General features: G+C 41.3%; 1 protein-coding gene across 1 annotated transcript; it reads right to left on the reverse strand.

The window, feature by feature from the left end:
- Window positions 1-297: 297 nt before the first annotated feature.
- Window positions 298-20,949, reverse strand: lcp1 (lymphocyte cytosolic protein 1 (L-plastin)). The gene is made up of 16 exons (XM_004081616.4): window positions 20,818-20,949; window positions 14,896-14,989; window positions 9,135-9,283; window positions 8,931-9,054; window positions 8,537-8,669; window positions 8,206-8,287; window positions 7,957-8,122; window positions 4,988-5,130; window positions 4,217-4,312; window positions 3,895-4,090; window positions 3,713-3,791; window positions 3,516-3,630; window positions 3,310-3,443; window positions 2,912-3,032; window positions 1,049-1,173; window positions 298-971 (listed from the first exon to the last, which is right to left on the reverse strand). The coding sequence occupies exons 2-16, from the start codon at window positions 14,957-14,959 to the stop codon at window positions 839-841; spliced, it is 1,860 nt and encodes a 619-aa protein (XP_004081664.3). The 5' UTR covers window positions 14,960-14,989; window positions 20,818-20,949; the 3' UTR covers window positions 298-838.
- Between the last annotated feature and the right edge of the window lie 384 nt (window positions 20,950-21,333).

Raw genomic sequence — 21,333 nt, forward strand, 5'->3', positions numbered from 1 at the left:
GCTACTTCCAGCCCTTCGTGTCATCTATTCCTGTCTGATTCTTGAGTTAACCCTTGTGCTATCCTAGGCACTTTGACATTGGAAGTTGGGTCTTTTAGATCCCACAAGACAGTGTGCGGAACCTTTTTTCTTCAATGATTTGTGATCTTCACTGGTGTCCATGGATTACATGAAATCCTCTTCATCTTTATCCACCTTTGTCATGGTAGGGATAACTCGTCAATGTAAGGGTGGGGTCATAGGATAGCACAAGGGTTAAAATGAGTAAAAATCTGAAAACAAATCAGACTACACAGGTCCACTTCAGAAATAGTTTTAATAAAAACTGTGAATTCATGTCTGTTAAGCATCTGAAACGTGTTTCTAAATCAGAAACAGTGGACCGAAGAGACAAATGTTTCATGTTTGCAAAAAAAAGAAGCGGCTTCAGTGCTCTAGGTTTCAAACCGAAATGGTGCCAGAAGCTGGTTTAAAATCAGACTGGTCAGAGGCCCAGAGAGAATCTGATATTTTCAATGGCCAGACCTTCAACAAAAGATTGAATTTTGTGTTTGCCAAATCAGAGTCTTCATTCTTAAACAGTTTTTAAGGGAACATTCTGGGGGTTTTTTTCAGGTGAAAAGAGCTTCTAGATCAGCCGGATTTTATGGCTAAAATTCTTTGAAATTCACTTTTCTGTTTTGTTCTTTTCAAAGTTGAACTACAGCATCTTAATGACACTTCTGTTCTTTATCATTCTTTTAAAAGGCCTGGAACAGACATCAAAGAGGGAATCCAGGGGTCTGTTTTCACATTCTGGATCTTCTGGGTCATGAGTGGGAGGTTGCTGAGTCAGGTTTTAGGCTCTCTTCATGCCGCGAGCCATGAGGCAGGCGAAAACCGTCATCACCATCTTCGGCTTGACCTCCACCAGGTCTTCAGGCAGGGCGTAGACCCGCGCGCCGATCTTCCTGGCCATGGAAATGGCATACCTGAAACAAAAGCAGACTTTCAGGTGTGACGGTCTCAGAAACCAAACCAGGGGTCCACACTATGAAATGTGGTGTACTTCGCGTTGTTGAGTTTTTCCTCCTCCGTCAGGTCTTCTGCCTTCACCAGGTCATATCGGATGGATCCGGGCTGGATGGCATCGATCAGGTCCAGAACCGGCATGCTGCTGCTGATAGACATGTCCTGCACAAAGGTCCAGATGAATAAATGTACCGTATTTTCCAGACTGTAAGTCACCCTTTTTTTCATAGTTTGGCAAGGGGTGCGACTTATACTCCGCAGCGACTTATATTAGAACTAAATTGAAATAAATACATTGTTAACCCTCCTGTTAGTTTCATTTGTGAGGAACAGAGATGATGTTCCTGGGTCAATTTGATGTATGAGGTATGTTAAGTGTTGAGAGTATGTTAAGTGACTCAGCGAATCAGCAAACTTTTTTTTACAACAAGATCTTGAAGGCTAACAACATAATATTCTATTTTCCAATGATTTCATAGATTCAGAAATGCAATAAAAATGACTACATTCTACAAATACAGGATTAAAACAGAGTATTAGTTGGCCAATGATGCTTCATGAAAGGAATAAATAAATAAGTATGCATGAGAAAGAATTACTGTGAAATTATGAGATAAACAGTCTGCTATGATTGTGTCATATGAGGTTGTGGAACTTATTAGTTCTTGGTCCAGATTTTGTCAAATAAATTTCCCGTCAAAATGCGACTTATCTGTGTTTTTTTCTACTTTATAATGCATTTTGGGCTGGTGCGACTTATACTCCGGAGCGACTTTTAGTCCGGAAAATACGGTACTTCTTAAAACTTTAGTGTTCTTTAGAAGAATGTTAAAGACATAGAGAACATCAGAAATCTGAGGTTTTAGCTAAGACTTCAGTAAAGAAGAAGAAATCATGGAGTTAGGAGAAAGTTCCTGGTCCTCAACAAACTGACTCAATTCAAAACCTTTTTATTCCTGGTCGTTTTTTTGACTGCAGCTGTTTGTTCTGCAGCTGGTCAGTCAATAAAAGGCTTGTCGCTCTGCAGCCCGACAACACACACACAAACACACAAAAAAAGACACCAGCCCCAAAATCACAGTCATAGATGGATCAACGTTTGTCTCCAGAAAGATTGAAGCATTTGAGTTTTGTAAATGTAAGCTCCAACACAAAAGATGGAGTTCTTAAAAATGAAAGGTCCCGAAGTCATTGAACATTCACTTAATGAGCTGGAGTTTGAATCTAATATGCCTGAAATTCATAGGAGGCATGACCTGCTTAATGACTAATGCAGTCAACACATTTAGTTACAGCCCATTCTGCATTCAGTCTGTCAGTTCATTAGCTTTAGTGTTCTTGATCAAGTCTGTAAAATCTTTACTAGTAAAAACTTTTTACTAATTTATCACTTTCATCACATTTAAAGTTCCCCTCTGATCATCTATTGTCAAAATGTTCCCAGTGGTCTTTTAAGAATCATTATATTGTTTTTAGCTAAGATAAAAAAAACCTGTGTAGTTTTCTAGAACCTAGTTTCTGACAGTTAATCAAAAATTGAAAGGTTTTGGAGAATTTTAGTAGAACTGAAACACATTTGAGATCCCAGAAGTGAAGCTTTGATGAAAACCTTTAGCAGTTAAATAGATTTTACTGTCTGATGAACACAAAGTCATCCTCTCCCACTTTAATGGTTAATAGAACATTCATGTTTTTGCATTTCATTCATGTTGTCTTTATAACAAGTTATCTTTTAAACTGAACTGAAATACAATTTGTAAACAATAAATCTGTAAATCTGAAGATTGTTATTTTTTGTTGTTTTCACACAAGCTTTTCACACAAGCTTATAAATAACCTGCATTTAGATCACATTCAAATCAAATGTGTGACTCCTCTCTACCCTGCAGGCTGGTTTTACCTTAAAGCTGGAGATGGTGTTCTTTTCTGCATGCGTGAGCGTGTCGTTGACCCAGGACACAATCGTGTCATCTGTCACCTTCTGTCCGTCACCGAGGTCCTCGAGGATGTTCAGAGTGTACCTGAAGATCCGACAAACACTCAACAGGAGGGTGGCTAAGACAAAGAGTTTTAACAGAAAAATGATGTTCTCAAATATCAGGAAAATAGATTTTGATGGAGTAGATATTATTTTAGAGCCAATGGAAACAAAGTTATGTAACGTTAAACAGCTGAGTCGGGATCGCAGCAGACAAAACGTGTCGTTGTTCTTCAAACACGGTGGCGAAGGTCTGATGTTTGTTATCTCAGTGGGGGACTGATAAAAAAAAAACTTTCAACATCCAGAACTTCTTTTACCTCCTCATGAGCTGCCAGAGTAGAGCAAGGGTAAGGGTTCGATTCCCTGCGTTCAGGTCCTGACCAGCAATGCCGACCAGAGAGAACTTGGCCTCATTTTTGCCCAGCTCCACAGCGTAGTTGCAGTTCTCCAGCTGGGCAACAGAACAACAGGTCAGCTCCTCTTCTAAACCTCCTGATGCTAACTTAACACTCAGATGACACACCTTCTTCATGTTGCTGCCCAGTTTGGGGTATGGGGGCTTGTTGACCCTGTCCCAGTTCACAGGAACCTTAATCTTTTCATAGAGCTGGAAGATCACCAGGGCGTCATCAATGTCTCTGTAACACACAGCATTAACAGTGCCTGAGAAGCTCAGTGTCAACAGATGAACGTCAACCACAGGAGAAGAAGCTTTCTCACGCGTAAAGGTGGTTGACCCGGGGATTCACACCTAGAGAGTTCATCCAGTTCCTAAAGGTCCTCTCCTCCCTGGTTTCACCTGTAAAACAGAGTCACTTCCTTAAAACCAGGAAATAGCCTGGTCCAAACACCAGGGAGGTTTTAATCTCTGGTTTGGAAAGAAAACAAGACTATGAACCGGCCTTCAATGGAACTCCAGTCGATGTCCTGGTTCTCTGGCTTCTTCAGAGCCGGGTACTTATTGAACAGGTTGGCAACAAAAGCCAAGTTGAGCTTTGGGTTTCCACGGACGACATCAGCCGGCATGACAAACTGCCTGCAGCTGAGCCGGTCAGCCTGGTCCAGCATGCACTCGGCCCTCTTTAGGTCCTCTTTCTCCTGCAGACGCGTGAAGTTGATGTTCAGGAGCATGCTCCTCTAAATGACTGCTGGTTGAAGCTCACACTTTCAGAAATCTCTAGAAAGCTTACAGAAACAGGAAGACAAAGGTTTTCCTGATCTCACCCTGATTCCTGACATGTCCACGATGATGGCTGCAATTCCCTCCTCATCTCCTTTAGGTGCCACTTGGTTTAGCAGGTTGTAATATGCTTTGGAATCCTGGAAAAAGAGAGGGGGGGGAATTTGCACCCTTTCAAATCATCAAATTTTCCTTAAATGGCTGTTGATATGATTCTGGATGGGGAAGCACAGCGTTGAACTCATCACAAAGAAACAAAAGTCTCTAAATTCTGAAAGTTGAAAAAATTTAGCAGCCAAACCCCACCAGCATTCACCTCAGCTCAGCTTTTAACCCTTTGAGTAGTTCTTAAGAATCAACACTGATACTGGTTTGAATAAAAGTCATTACACTGACACAAACGGCACTGTGGTCCCTGGAAGGGACAGAAATGCTTATGAATTCTAAACAAAGACACTTTGTGGAAGATTCTAGTGAACATCTTAACCCAAATACAGACTTTAAAGTTTAAGATTTTAACCTTTTGCTTTCCACCAGTTCGAAGTCACTACTGCTCAATGAGAAAAAGATACTTTAGAGGTTATGCTTTTTGGCTTTTCTTCAACTACATCAACACAAAATGATACGAACTCAAAAATGGAGAAACATTAGCTAGAAAACACGAGTGATGTCAGATGGAGCTCAGTAGATGTTTACATTTAAAAACTACAGTAAGTGTTTCATATCATTACTATCATGAGGTGACGTAGGACTGTTGCTCAGGGACAGCGCACAGACTGATGGATTTTAAAGTCAGGCAAACAGGATGTGATCACCTTGATGTCGGAGCTGAAGTTATTGATCTTTCCACAGCCGGCCTCCTCCAGGTGATAGTTGGCCCAACGCAGCAGGAGCTCCTCAGGGGACAGTTTCATCAGATCTTCCAGACTCTCGCCATCTCGCAGCAGAGCAATCAGAGCTACACACACATACACACAAACACATACACTTTAAGATGTCACACTGATCATTCAAAGTTTTCATAAATGAAAAGCAATTAATCAGGTTTTAAGAATTTTTTTTATGATTTTTGGATAATTAAAAAACATAAACTTTGAGGATTCCTGTCAAGATTTGCTAACTGACGACTATGTTTTTTCTTACAGAAAATAAACTTTTTCTCAGAGCAGTTTTATGTCATCCAGAGGAGGCAGACTCTAACATGGTCCCTCCTCAGAAACATGGTATTTTTTAGTGATGTTTATGAACTTATTCCTAAAGAGTTCTGACCCATTCGGGTGTTCAAACTCTCAACAGTGTATAAAAAAATCCACATTTGCTTAATTTTCCCTCCTGTTGCTGATCGGGAGTTAAAACCAGTTAAGACCTGGAACCTTTTGAGAACTTTCTTTTTTTCCCAGTACTGCTTGTTTGGGACACATTAACGTCTGCTCCTGTTACATTTCACTAGATTTTTCATTCTGTCCATCCTTTAGTAGATCCTCCTTTTGCAGAAATGACAGGCTCTAATCATTTCCTATAGCTTCCAATAAGGGCCTGGATTCTGGTTGAAGGTATTTTGGACCATTCCTCTATGCAAAACATCTCCAGTTCAGTCAGATTTGATGGCTTCCGAGCATGGACACATGCGCACATGTGCGCACATGCCACAAACAGAGTTGCTTGAGGTATGCTAAAGCACATTTGGATAAGCCAGCTTCATTTTGGAACAAGGTAATGTGGACTGATGAAACAAAAATGGAGTTATTTGGACATAACAAGGGGCGATATGCTTGGCGAAAAAAGAACACAGCATTCCAAGACAAACACTTACTACCCACAGTAAAATTTGGTGGCGGTTCCATCAGGCTATGGGGCTGTGTGGCCAGTGCAGGTACTGGAAATCTTGTTGAAGGTTGAAGTTGAAGGTCGCATGGATTCCAGTCAGTATCAGCAGATTCTTACAAACAATGTTCAAGAATCAGTGACAAAGTTGAAGTTGCGCCGGGGCTGGATACTTCAACTAGACAGTGACCCTAAACAGTGTTCTAATTCTACAAAGGCATTAATGCAGAGGAACAAGTACAATGTTCTGGAATGGCCATCTCAGTCCCCAAACCTGAATATTATTGAAAATCTGTGGTTTGATTTAAAGCGGGCTGTCCATTCTTGGAAGCCATCAAATCTGACCAAACTGGAGATGTTTTACAAAGAGGAATGGTCCAAAATACCTTCAACCAGAATGCAGGCCCTTATTGAAAGCTATAAGAAGCAAATAAAGGCTGTCATTTCTGCAAAAGGAGGATCTACTAAATATTGATGGCATGTTTCTGTTGGAGGCCCAAATTTACGCACCTGCCTATTTTTGTTTAAGTAATTATTGCACAGTTTCTTTAAATCCAATAAACGTCATTTCACTTCTCAAATATCACTGTGTTTATCTGCCATATGATATATTTAATTTATAATAATTATAATTATAATTAAATATATTAATAATTAATAATTGATTTATGAAGAAAAATCTAGAAAATTATCAGGGGTGCCCAAACTTTCTCATACCACTGTAACTTCACATTCTCTTCCATAATGTCGGTGCTCACAGAATTTGGGTTGATCTAGTTTTTCACCCTCATCATGATGAGAGCAAAGGTTCAGGGATCCTACTCTGACTTCTGCTCGTAACCCTTGTGCTATCCTAGGCGCTTTAACATTGGGAGTGAGATCATCTAGACCCCACAAGACAGTGCGCTCAACCTTTTTTCTTCAATGATTTGTGATCTTCACTGGAGTCCATGGATTACATAAAATCCTCTTTACCTTCATCCACCTTTGTCATGGTAGGGAGAACACGTCAAAGTAAGGGTGAGGTCATAGGATAGCTCTGTAGAGGTTTTTAAGAAGAGGCTCAAGACCCACCTTTTTAGTCTGGCTTTTAAATGACTTTGAACATTTCCTATGTCTTTTTATTTTTTATCTATTTATTAATTAATTAATTTATTTACATATTTATTTATTTGTAAGGACTATTATTATCTCTCTTTTTAATATGCTATTCTTTTTATTGTTATTTTACCAATGATACGTAGGTTACGTTTTAATCAGTTTACGTATTTTATTTTTCAATTACTAAAATTGTTGAATCTTATTTTATTTATTTTTTTATCTTTTTTTCTATTTTTATTGTTGTTATTTTATGATAATTTTTATTCTGATGTTTTTAACTCCAGTGTTTCCTCTTGGGGATCCATTTTTCTGGGGCACCACCGGCTTGACCTGTAGGGGGTGCTGTTGGTGCAGTGCCCGTTCTCGTTGGGCGGGCTGGGGTCCCGCTCTGTGGTCTAATAGCCATGGAGTGGGCCCTGGGCTGCTCTGTGCTGGGCGGCGCTGTGGTACTGACCCCTGTGGTCGGGCTGGGCCTTGTAATAAATGGATCCCCATCATATCGTTTCCTCGCAGCAGTGCCAAGCCAGACCTTCTTTAAGCTGCAGTTCTTTGGTTCTGTTCAGGGTTCTACGGGGGGAACTGGGTAGGTGGGGTGTGGGTGGGTGGGTTGGCTGGTTGGGGGTGAGGGAGGGGTCCCATCTTTGTGTGATTGTCCTTTGTTTGCTGTTTTTAACAATCTTCTGTTTTTATGACTGTTTTATCTGCTTTTATGTGAAGCGCTTTGTGTTTTTAATTGAAATGAAAGGCGCTATATAAATAAATAAAGTTTGAGTTTGAGTTTAAGGGTTAATTTGGTACTGACCAGAGAAGGTCACCAAGTTGACAACGACTGATTTCCCTTGTTGTCTGGAAAACAAACCTTCGTTCCGGCTGAGCTCGATGTCAGCAAACAGCCCGATTTTGATAACCTGCCACAGTAAACCCAGGACCAGATGCTGCCGGCCCTCCTTCAGGTCCTCGGCTCCTATGTTCACCACATGGCAGCCGATGGCCGACGCTGAGTTCAGAGCCAGATTCAAGTTCTCCTGTGAGACCAGCCAGAAGAGCATTTGAGTGTCGGGGATCGTGCCGGCAGACAGTGATGAAAGGGAGGAAGATCTGGCCTGACCTGGATAGTAAACGGTGTAAGCTTCTTCTTGTTGATGGTTCTCTCATCAATGGTGTCGGGGACTGACAGGTTGATCATTTTGCTGAAAGGAGCGATAAATAAAAAACTAAAAAACAGCTGGGGCTCACACACACACATAGTAAACCACAAAGATTTTCCTTTCTCCAGCAATGAAACTCTGATCTGACAGTATGCTCTCTGCCTGCTCTGTTTTCTAGTTTTTTTCGTTGATCAATCTTTTCACTAAAAAAATGTTAATTTGTTTTAACAAATCAAACATGGAACATCTGAACTGGATTTTGCTGGTTTGTTTTTTGAAAGCAGAAAGTACCACAGGATGATCCCATCTCCCATGGCAGTGAAGAGGTCATCGCTGTCTGGATCCATGGGAAGAACATGTTTACAGTCAGGATCCTTCTCCAGGGCTTTGTTGATCCAGTTTACAAAAGCCACTTTCTCCTCCTCTGCAGAAAGAATCAGAACACCTCCGTTCAGCTCTACAGCATGAAACTAATAAACGACTTTTTTATGTGTTTTTGAGAAACTAAAAATGAAATGTAACATTTTCTGTCTCTGCCTTCCAAAAGAAATATTAAAAAAATCCAACCTTTCTTTCTAAAAAATAAGCTCTAAACTAACTAAAATTTCAGCTTTAGGAATGCCTCACAAATGTGTAATCCTGCTTTTTCCCTGCAGTCTCTCACTGTTCAAAGGTTTTCGTTTACCTGAGTAGGAATGCTGAGTGCCAGACTGCTTTGAGGTTCCCTCCACGCTGCAGATCCCCTCCTTCTTGTTGATGGCTTTCCTGAAGGTCTTGGCCACCTCAGTGCTCTTGAGTCCATGGACAACCTGATGTTCATGCAGGAGTATAAGTTATTGTCTTTCCAATGCTCTGCAGCTCATCACTCTTGGTTTGACCAGAAACTCACGTGAGTGAACTCCTCAAAGGTTAGCTGATTGCTGGTCTTGGTCAGCTCCTGGATGATTTCTCGGATTCTGTATCCCGGCAGAGCCAAGTTAGCCGCCTTGAAGAGCTCGTTCAGCTCGTCCTTGGTGATGAAGCCATTTTTGTCCACATCTGGCAAACAAACAGAGCAAAAGGTGTTTCAATTTGCAGAGTACAGTCAAATCTTAACTCCAGCCATTTCTTTAAAGAACTGTAAAATAAATCAATCAGAAATGTCTGGTGGATTGAAGTATGTATTTCTTTCATTTCTGTCCAGACATGCATCAGTCAAAATTTAAGCACATCTGTTTTGTATTTAATCATATTCTTATGTTTGTCATATTTAAAAATGATGCCACTAAAATAATGTGGAAAGGAAAATATAAAATCTGTCATAAGGAAGGGACAATTTAAGGATTATTTCCACTTTGATCAGCTGTAAAATTTGTGCTTAAAAGGCGCTAAAAACCGTCATTTGCTAGAAAAGATGATTGCTATCAAAGGAATCACCTTTGAAACGGAGACATTTCCTTTTTTTTAATACAGGAAGTGTTTTAGAAACAGCAGCACTGAGGCTGACAGTCTTTTCTTTCTGACTACTGAAACTATATTTGCTGCTGTTCATTTGAGTTCAACTGTTTTCAAGAATTTCGTATTTTGGCAGTTGAAGCGGGTTGGCCCGAACCCGCTCTCAAAGGCATCTTCTACCAATCTCTCAACGACCGCATTAAAGATCACCTTTGTACACAACCTGAAGCTAATTATTTTGAAGAACTTGTCACTGCAGCCCTTCGATCAGATCTTCGCCTTCGTGAACGCCAAGCTGAACGGGACCACCTAAACCGACAAATCACCCACGACACCCCGGAGGAACCTATGCAAGTGGGATATTCCAAACTCTCCGCTGAAGAAAGGAGAAAACGAAGAGATGAATGTCTGTGTTTTTACTGCGGAAATCCTGGTCACATGGTAAATCAATTCAACCGTCATTTAAAACTCCCAGACCCCCGTTAGATTGCAATCTAACGGGGAACGATTCTACTAGACCTGATGGTGATAACTTCTTTTTCGCCCCTGTCAAGATCTGCCACCAAGCTAAGATTCATGAATTTAAGGCTCTCATAGACTCTGGTGCTGAACAATGCCTAATCGATCAGCAATTAGTTAATCAGTTTTCTCTTCCCACTGAACTCCTTGTTTTGCCCATCAAAGCTGCTGGTCTGGGAGGTCAACACCTTTCCAGAATCAATCATCGTACTAAGCCCCTCCTATTCATCACGTCAGGTAATCATAGAGAATATTTACAGTTTTTCATCACCCAGACCCCCCAAACTCCTATAATTTTGGGGTTTTCTTGGTTAAAACGTCACAATCCTCAGATCGACTGGCTTAACACACGCATCTCTCATTGGAGCACCTTTTGTTTAGCCAACTGCTTACATTCCGCTGTACTCACCGTATCACCCGTAGTTCCCAGTATCACTGAAACAGCGGATTTATCTAAAATACCCCCTGTTATCATGATCTCAAGTTAGTTTTCTGTAAAACCAAGGCCAGCGCCTTGCCACCTCACAGACCCTACGATTGTGCCATAAATCTCATTAACGACATCATGCTACCCAAGGGCAAATTGTACAATCTCTCCGGTCCCGAAAAGAAAGCCATGGAAGATTACATTCACAAAGCACTCGCTTTAGGCCACATCCGCCCCTCCTCATCTCCTGTCGGTGCTGGTTTCTTTTTCGTAGAAAAGAAAGACATAACCCTTCGTCCCTGTATTGATTAACGGGAATTGAACCAAATCACTGTCAAGGACAAGTACTCACTACCCCTGATTAATACCGTTTTTGATTCCATCCAAGAAGCCAGTATTTTCTCCAAACATACCTTGACCTACGTAACGCATACCATTTGGTCCGTATTCGTGAGGGGGACGAGTGGAAGGCAGCCTTTAACTCGGTCACTACGAGTACCAAGTAATGCCCTTTGGACTCACTAATGCCCCAGCCTTACGAGATTTCCTTGACCGTTTTGTTTTTGTCTATCTAGACGATATTCTTATTTACTCCTGTGATCTCGCCCAACATAAACATCATGTCCGCCTCGTTCTTGAAAGACTCCTCGAAATCAGCTATTCGTCAAGGCTCGCTCCCTCCGCTCCTCTTCTTCTATCCAGTTTTCTGTCCCTTCTGCCCGTCTTGTCACCATGGGGAGCCGGGCATTCAGTTGCTCTGCTACCCGGCTTTGGAACTCACTCCCCCCTGACCTCCGCAACACTGACGCACTCCCACATTTCAAATCAAAGCTAAAAACTCATCTTTTCCAAATGGCCTATTCACTTTAACATTAACCTTTTCATTTTTTATATATTTTTTATTTAATTTTGTATTTATTTAAATTGTTGTTGTTGTTTTAAGTGTTTACTGTATTTTATGCTGTATACATGCTGTGCGGCGACCTTGAGTACCCAGAAAGGCGCCTTATAAATAAAATGTATTATTATTATTATGTATTATATCAGGGAAACTCAAACCCTGCGCATACTTCTCCCGGAAACTCAACCCCGCTGAACAAAATTACGATGTGGGCAATCGTGAATTACTGGCAATAAAACTGGCTTTGGAAGAGTGGCGACACTGTCTGGAGGGGGATGAACATCCGTTTATAGTATGGACAGACCACAAAAACTTGGCATACCTACGATCTATCAAACGTCTCAACGCTCGCCAAGCCCGCTGGTGTCTGTTTTTCGACTGGTTTGACTTCATAATCACTTACCATCCTGGCAGCCGTAATGTAAAACCGGACGCTCTCTCCAGGAAGTACAATCGCACTGATTCTGACTCTCAATCCACCATTGTTCCCCCCACTTGCATTGTAGGGAACCTCACTTGGGACATCGAATCTAAGGTCCTGCAGGCCCAAGGTGAGGAACCTGGTCAACACGGTCATCTTCATCATCATTGACCGTTTTTCCAAAGCCGTCCGTTTCATTCCCCTCGCACAACTACCCACTGCCACAGAGACTGCTGAAATACTAGTAGACCAAGTGTTTCGTCACCATGGAATACCCTCAGACATAGTTTCCGATCGGGGCCCAAAATTCACTTCCCAGGTTTGGAAAGCATTCTGCAACTGTCTTGGTGCCAAGGTCAGTCTAACCTCTGGCTACCATCCACAATCTAATGGTCAGGCGGAGAGGGCAAATCAGGAATTGGAGGCGGGACTCCGTTGCCTGACCGCTCAGAACAGCATGGATTGGTCCAAGTTTCTGGTTTGGGTGGAGTATGCTCACAACAATCATCCCTCCTCTGCTACAGGAATGTCTCCCTTCGAGGCCTCCCTTGGGTACTCACCACCTCTGTTTCCGTCACAGGAACTCGATCTGGCAGTGCCCTCGGTCCAGCTCCTTTTGGCACCAGACCAGGGCGGCTCTCCTCCGCACCAAGGAGAGCAACTGCCAGATCGCAAATCGCCGCAGGGTGGTGGGACCCATCTACCATCCTGGTTAAAGGGTCTGGCTCTCGTCGAGGAACATTCCCATTCAGGCTACCTCCCGCAAACTGGCTCCCCGATTTATCGGACCCTACGCCATTGACTGGATAATCAACCCCACCTGTGTCCGCCTCAAGCTGCCCTCGGCTCTCAAGGTACATCCCACGTTTCACATTTCACAGATCAAGCCCGTTCACGAGAGCCCTCTGTGCCCGCCATCCGCTTACCCACTGCCGCCCGGGTCATTGATGGCGCTCCGGCATTCACGGTCAGTCGTATTTTGGATGTCCGGCGCCGTGGTCGTGGCTACCAGTTCTTGGTGGATTGGGAGGGATATGGTCCAGAGGAACGTTCGTGGATCTCCCGTTCCATGATTCTGGACCACTCCCTCATCTCGGATTTCTATCGTGCCCACCCGGACTGGCGTCCTGGACCGCCCGCCCGGTGGCGGTCGTTGGGGGGGTACTATCATGGTGCCTCTGTCAGCCTCACCCCTCTCTGCTCTGCTCTGGAGGATTCCCAGCTGCTGCCACTCACCTCATTAGCCCTGCTGCCTTATTAAGGAGATCCACAGCCAGTATTCGTCGCCATTTCGTTGCTCCTCCATGGTGCTTGCCTAGTCTCTCATGTTTATGCCATGTCTGTCTCAAAGCCTCGAATATCATGACAACTATAGGTGAAAAATGCTAGTGTAAACCAGGGAGGAGCTGTGGAGAACTGTAGGGCACAGCACTCAGTTGGTTCAGTTCATATTTATGTGGCAGGAGTTTTTCTGTCCAAATAGGACAGTGCTCTTCTTCAGAGGCTCCCCTCAAATATGGTGTACCCCAGGGCTCAGTTTTAGGCCTGCTTTTATTCTCACTTTATCTGCTGCCACTGGGGTCCATTTTTAGGAAATATAACGTGTCATTCCACTGCTACGCAGATGACATCCAGATCTATCTTCCCCTAAAAACTGGAGGAGCGGAGGTTCTCGACAGATTGCAGAACTGCTTAGCAGACATCAAGTCTTGGATGGAGCTTAACTTCCTCTGTCTGAATGAAAACAAGACAGAGGTGTTTGTTTTTGGAAAGTCTGACCTGCTGACATGCTGCTGTAGTGCTGTTGGCCCCCTGGACCCTTCAGATGCTCCGTTCATTAGAAATCTTGGGGTAAACCTTGACAGGCATTTTAAATTTGACAAACAGGTCAGTCTTGTAGTCCAGTCTAGTTTTCATCACTTGAGGCTAATTAGCAAAGTCAAGCCATATCTTCCTCCTCACGCTTTGCAACAAGTGATGCATGCTTTGATCTTTTCCAGACTGGACTACTGTAACTCTCTGTACAGTGGTGTAGATCAGTCTCTGCTATGCCGGTTTCCAGCTGGTTAAAAAAAAAATAAAACCAGCCCAACAACTTTATGGGGAAAAAAATTGCAGAGGAGTATTGAAAATTGCTAATATACATGTTAAATGCTCATTTGAAAACAATAGGAAACCTTTTTTATCCAAATAATACTACTAAATATTAATGTAAAAAGCTGAATGTTAATATTTAAGAATGGAAAATATCAAAGGAAAAAGGAAAAACAACGTGAGAACTTTATGGAAAGAAAATTTAGCTGAAGAGTAATAAATTACGCTAATATAAATGCTAAATGTTAATGCAGAGAACCGCTGAAATAAAAGACTAAATGTTATTATTTAAGAATGAATAATGCTAATGGAAAAACAAAAATACGCTTAGCAACTTTATGGTAAAAAAAAAAATAGCTGAAGAATATTCAAGAATGATAAATAAAGCCTATATGCTAAAATTAGCTGAACAAACAAGCTAAACTTAGCCTGGTTGTCTTGCACATGGCTATTAAAAAAGCTAAATGCTAAAAACTAAAACAAACTTAAAAAGGTTAAATTAAAAAAATACTATTTTTTCCCCCCAAAAGATTTGTCCTAAAATAATAAGTATCTGAGTAGAAACAGAATGAACAATACAGCTTCTTAGCATCAAATGACATGCTCAGAACGTTAGTCATCAATCAGTCATCAAAATACAAAGCAAACATTTTAAAAAGGATTAACATTTTAGGATGAAAGGTGTTTTTCTTCATAAATATTGTACCTCAAAAACGTGATATCTTAAGCACATCTTCAAATTTAATGGTTAGCTCAGTATTTGCTTTGTGGTCCTGCTGCCTCAGCATTTCTCCACAGCCCCTCCCTATCAGAGGCTAAGCGGAAATGACAGCAACTCGGTTGAATTCTCTTACCAATCTTGGCGAAGGCCTCTCTCAGCTCCTCCAACTCTTCCGGGGGAATCACTTGTGCTGCCATGACCAAACCCTGTGGACTGGAACTTAAACACTGAAAAGACAAAATGTGTATTAACAATATTGAAAAGGAGGCCCTGCAGAGGTGAGCAGCAGAACAGAGATGAGGAAACTTCAAGGATGGATCACTTGATTTGCTGTCAACTCAGACTTCTCACTTCTGCCCCACTCAAACTTCTTGATTCTGCTGCACTTCCTGCATGACAAACAAGCACTTTGTTTTGCTTCCTATGGTTGCTATAGAAGATTTGGGCACCTCCTGATCTCTCAGGTGAACTGAACTGCTGCGTGGTTATGAAAGAGCTTCCTCACCTTCAGGATCAAATCACACGAATGCTTCTAAGGAAGCTCTACCATTGGGATTTCAGGTGAAAAGCGTGAATCACATATGGTATCCTACAAAACAAACCAAAATCTGGACTCACATGCTCATCTTATGTTTTATTTTGCATTTTCCAAATTATGTATTCATGAAAATATAATTTAAACAGGCTGCTGGAAAATACAGCCCATAAAGGAGGTGCAAAAACTGTTTGCAGATACGATATATATCAGATATTATCATGAGTGTCATATAAAGGGTTCTTTAAACAAGCTCTAACGTTTGAGGAATACCAAAATCCAGCTTTTCTTTGGGTCATTGTTTTCACTGGCTGAACTGAGTGTTAACTACCAGGTATACTGACTGAATTTTTTCCAAATAAAGATTTTGTTGTTTACAGATCAGAAAATTGCAAATTCTTTGCCATAATTGAGAAAACGTGTCTTCTGTAAATTTTGAGCCAGTTCCTCCTGCTCATCAGACGCAGTAGCTCTTTAAAGAAAGGACCAGCGGTTCTCCTTTCAAGAGGGGATCCTGCTGAAGTTTCCACGCAGCTCAGAAACGTGAACAGAGGAAGTGAGATCAAACGAAACAAGCTTGTCTGCCAAATGTCAGACCAGATGGGTTCTTCATGCTTCTTAAAAAGCATTAGGTCTCTGAAGACCATATTGACATTTGTTCAACTTGCCTGGAAGATCTGTCAGAGATCAATTTTGCTCCTTTAACTTTGACTTACATTCCTATTCATTCACTTCTCATTCATGATGAAGAGCCCAGAGCCTCTTCATCATGGATGAAGAGCCCAGAGTGCAGTGGAATCTAAGCCACTGTACCTAAGCCACTTTACCTCCACACAACATAGAGAAACAAAGTTTGTTCAGGTTTTTTAAGAATGAAAAGCAACACTTTATAAAATGTGGAATCTGCTGGACAGTGCTCACTCCAACACAAACCTTTGATTCAGTTAGATTTCTTCATTTTGGGGGATTTTAGCACAGGAGTGTTAATTAGTTTGTTAAAGCCAAACTTTCACACAAAAGGCCCAAAGACAAATCACAGAATAGGTTTTTATGGTGTCTGGGATTTCAACTTCAGCTGGTATTTCATGCAGAGTTCAGTGCTGCAGCTTGTGTCTACTTTTTGCTTTCATCCTAAACTTGACCAAAGTGGAGCAAACAAGCTGTTCCTGTTCACTCCTGTTATCATAGATAAAACTCATAAATGAGCTGATGGAGACTCTCAGACATTCCTCACTGGGTTCTGGACAGTGAATATGAAGCCTGAAGTGGGTGGGCCCTATTACAGAGTTTACCCAACTCACCATCCATCCATCCATCCATCCATCCATCCATCCATCCATCCATCCATCCATCCATCCATCCATCCATCCATCCATTTTCTTAACCCGCTGTATCCCTTTCGGGGTGACAGGGCTGCCAGTGTTGGGTGAAGGCGGGGTGTACCCTGGACAGGTCACCAGTCTGTCACAGGGTTGTTCAACTCAACAACTTCTGAAAACACCATGTGGGTGCGGCAAAGCAAAGCAAAGCTGAAGCTCTACTGGTTCCACTTGATGGTCAATTCCCTTGCAAATAAAAAAACAGACATTTAATCAGATTAAAACCTAAACAGATCAGATGGAGATGAGAGATAAGGTAACCAAAATAACATGGGGGGGGGGGGGGGGGGGGCTTGTTTTTGACCAAACATACACAACCAGTAAAATTTTTAATCCAAAATATTCAATCACTTAAGTGGCAACTGAAGAAAACTCCAGGATTTGAGTTTGTGTCAGCTGCATTATAAGATTTTTTTTTTTTTTTACTTGAAAACAGTTTGAATTGTTTCAAAATAGAACTGATTACAGAAGAGGAAGTGTCATTACTTTTGAAACATTCTTACCAGATGTTTTTCATATTTATTTCTCAGTGCTTCAGACTTTCACCAATTAACAGATTTTAACTGAATCTGACATTCTGGATTTTCCAAGTTTTTGAGGACCATTTGTATTTTAGTATCTTCTGTCAGAGAGAGAAGCTCCTTCTGCTTCAGTTGGCAGATAAGAAGCAGAAATGAAACTCTGCTGGTCTGAACTGGAGGGCTGGTCACTCAATTTGTTTTTTGAAATGTAGGCATGGAAAGATTAGCACCCATAAATCTTTGCTGTGGATCGCATGGTGCAGTGGTTAGGCCTTGTGCCTCACAACAAGAAGGGCCTGATTATAATCCCGCTGGGACCCTTCTGTGTGGACATTGCATGTTCTCCCCGTGCATGTGTGTGTTTTTTTTTTTAGGCCTTTCAGCTTACTCCCAGTCCAAAAACATGCATGCCTCACAGGTTAATTGGTTACTGTAAAGTATCCCTAAGTGTGCTTGTGTGCCCTGTGACAGACTGGCGACATGTCCAGGGTGTACCCTACCTTCACCCAACAGTAGCCAGGACAGGCCTCGACAGACCCGTGACCTCAAAAGGGATATAGTGGGTTAAGAAAATGGATGAATAAAATTTGCTGCTGAATTTGTCCTCCTCTCTTAATCAGAATACGTTTCACTGATTCTTTTTGAGTTTTGGTTCCTATTTTCTTGGTTTTGTTTTTACAGATGTCACATGCTGCAAATGTTATGTGATTCAAAAGCTTTTTTTTACACAATATGATCAAGCGAACGAGAAGATAACCTGAATAATGAATGTATGTGACCTGAATATTGATGAATGATAACTTAACTGAAAGGGAAGGTGTTGCACTGTGATGTAGACAGAGCAGCCACCCAGGTTACCCAAAATCAGCAGAAGATTAAAGCATTTCAAGCAGAAATAATTGTCTCTCAGCATGAAAACAAAGACCTGAATTGGAAACCATTTGCAACAGATGTCATTGGTCATTCATGAGCAACATTATTAGTAAACGTGATGAAGTGAGTGAAGAGGTGAAGGTGCTTCCACTAGCTGCATCTTTTCTTTGTGATTGTTGATTTCAAAACTTGCCCTGACCCCAGAGGATCAACAGAGTGATGTTAGCAGGGGAGGCAAAGAAAATAACGATGTGATTTACTTCAGCATTTACGCCCATTTGAACCACAACCACCAGGCTGTCCAGATGAAAATGCAGGTAATGATACTGTCATTTTCTTTCATTTTTTTGTTTAAGCAAACTTTTCAAAAACCTCTAGTGAAAGAAAATGTAGACAATGAATTAAATAAAAAATGTAACAAATGATATTACAATATTTTTTAGCAAGCTATCTGTCTTTAAAACTAAGAATCGATGGTTTTTGTCTTTTTTCCAAATGAGAGAAAATCTCAGAATCCCGTTAGGCTGATAGAGCTGTAGATAAAAATACATTAAACCGCTCCAGATTCATGGCAGCGAGGGTATTAAAGACCCACTTAACATGTTCTTGATGCATTTTCCTGATGACAGAGGACATTTATAAAGAAAATTAATATTAAAATTGCATTTCTGAGCATTTTTTATCTAAATTGCGGTGAATCAGGAGCAGACTAACCTTGAGACCAAAATTCATTTGAGAAGAATTTCTGATAAACTCCTCCTGCTCTGCAGAAACTATGTCCAATAAAATGTTTTGATACTGGCCAAAAATGTCATAATCATCATTAAAAGACCACTGGGAATGCTTTGACAGTAGATCCAAAGATGATTAGTGTGTTTTTAAACCATTTAGGTTGAGAGAAGAAGAAGTGGATTGCAAAGAGCTTTCTACAAAAAAGGCTGTGATGACGTCTCTACTAAAGAAGCCGTCAAAAGTGACAAAATGGGAAGCTGTGTGGAAATAAAGAGAGAAGTGGCAGTTTCCTCATCGTTGCACGGGTATTTCAGCCTGCATGTGATCTGAGCCACCCGCTTCCTGCCTGTCACAGTTTCTTCTTATAATCTGTTCATAATCATCTGCAAACTTGTGCAGCTCAGTCAGTCCCAAACACCTGCAACACTGTAGCTCCTTTTCAGGCTTCAGCAGATCTCCCTCGACTTAGTGCAAAAAGAAAAAAGAAAAGAAGATTTGCACAGGCGAGTGTGTGTCCATGACTTCCCACTGTCAACACCCTTAAAGTCTCACTACAATCATCTTTTGATCATAATGGAAGTTGTTATTTTGGTATGATTATGCCATTTAAGCCAAAATCTCAAAACCTGTGTCGTTTTCTAGGACATAGTTTCTGCAAGGCAGCAGGACTTTATTAGAAATTCCCCTCTGAGTTTTGGGGAGGACAGTTTACTCATTGAAAGCTGATCCCTTCCCATTATCCCTTTGTTTACACTCTCTCCCGCTATGTTACAGCCCCTAACAACCCCAAACTAACATTAGCTGTGCAACAGAAATGGAAAGTAATATCGTCGCTATCCAGCTGTAAAGTTTAGATCCAGATTCCAGCTCAGAAGACAACATGACGTACATGAATCTATGTATCTGCAAGTGGATGAATCAGAATGGAGCAGAGCAGACTTAAACAAACAACAAAACATGATTTCTATTTCACTGCAACGGTTTGATTTAAATAAGAGTCAATAAAACTTAAATTGTACTCCAGATGATCCTTGTCTACATAGGAGGAAAACATCTAACATAAAAGTGCTCCAAAATAAATAAAATTTGAGCTCCATCTGATTTTTCAAATGCATGAATGATTTATTGGATTCATTAAATTCTCAAAGCTGCCATAAGAATGTTTTAGCACATTTAAGGTAACAATTTATTGCAATTTATGCCAACTTTTACAATATGTGCATTGCAAAGCTTGATATCGTGATAACAATAAACTTGGTATAGTGCCATGAAATTTTGTAAAACTTGAAGTTAGATTCTCTGTTTAGACTGGAACTTGAGAGAAACGGAATTTCAATTTCTATGTATGTGAAAACATGATAGATATTGACAATTAAGTTTACTTTGACTTTGAAAGCATGGTCTGTGAGAATTATGAAATGGAAACACGTGCTTTTGCCTCATCAACTACAGATGCTACTTATTGCAGCAACCCCCACCCTCCAAGGAAGAAAAAAAAACATATCATGGTTGTGGCTGCCTTCGCTGCCTCAGAGGGGCTTTTTTCAGTTGACGCTAACCTCAAACTTCCTTTTCAGATCACTGCAGCGGTTTCAGTTCTTGTTCTGCTCTCCTGAAGGGCTCATTCTGCACACATATTTACCTGCTTGCTAACTCATGGGTTTTAGCCTACGAGTGAATTTGTTGGCAAAAGGAATATTTTGCAAACAAACGAGGACGCCCGTTTGGTCCATTGTAATAAACAATTTTAGCATTTTGGAAACAGGAAAGCACAACTGAGCTGGACTGAGCAGTCAGGTAATAAGTAAAGAAGTAAATCTGCAAAAAACATAAATGTGGGATCGGAAAGACAGTTAACAGATTAAATCATAGACCAATCTGAAATTACGTGCAATATTCCCCAGAACCATTTGCGATGAAAAGGCCTAGGTGCAGCCTGCAGCCTGCAGCCTACAGCGATGCCCTCAGCAGAGGCCCGGACAGGTCTGAGTGCACATGGTGTTTTTGTTCTTTACCTGAGAGATGTGGTGGTTGATGTCTAGGTGTGGAGGACTGCACAGTCTGTTTGGTTCCTGTGTCACTTGATGCTTGACAAGCAGCTCTCTGAGTCAACGCCGCTGAAGAGGCGAGATCTATTCAAATCTACGAGGAAGGAAGTGACATACCACACTTCAGAAAACAGGAATCAAATATGTTTTGTCTTTATATGGCAATGCACAAAGGGCAAATCAAGGTGACCCCTTACACCCACAGTTTGAGGGTAGCTTGTACATTTCTAAGAATTTTTAGCGCTTGCTCACACTAGTTTTGCAACTAGTTCTAATAGTTACCAGTTTTAGTGTTAAAATAATGATAAACTCAAGAAAAACAATCCTGGTAAACATGGAGCTTCCTCCATGTTTACCAGGATTGTTTTTCTTGAGGTGGTTATGGGTAACCGCAGGGGCTGAAAGCTCGATTTGGTTGTTCAGTCAAATATGGACGAGTGGGTCAGAAAATCTATGACAACTATTTTGGAACAAGATCACATC

This window comes from Oryzias latipes, chromosome 21 (genome assembly GCF_053564925.1).
Source record: "Oryzias latipes strain Hd-rR chromosome 21, Olatipes_Hd-rR_3.1".
Lineage (NCBI taxonomy): Eukaryota > Metazoa > Chordata > Actinopteri > Beloniformes > Adrianichthyidae > Oryzias > Oryzias latipes.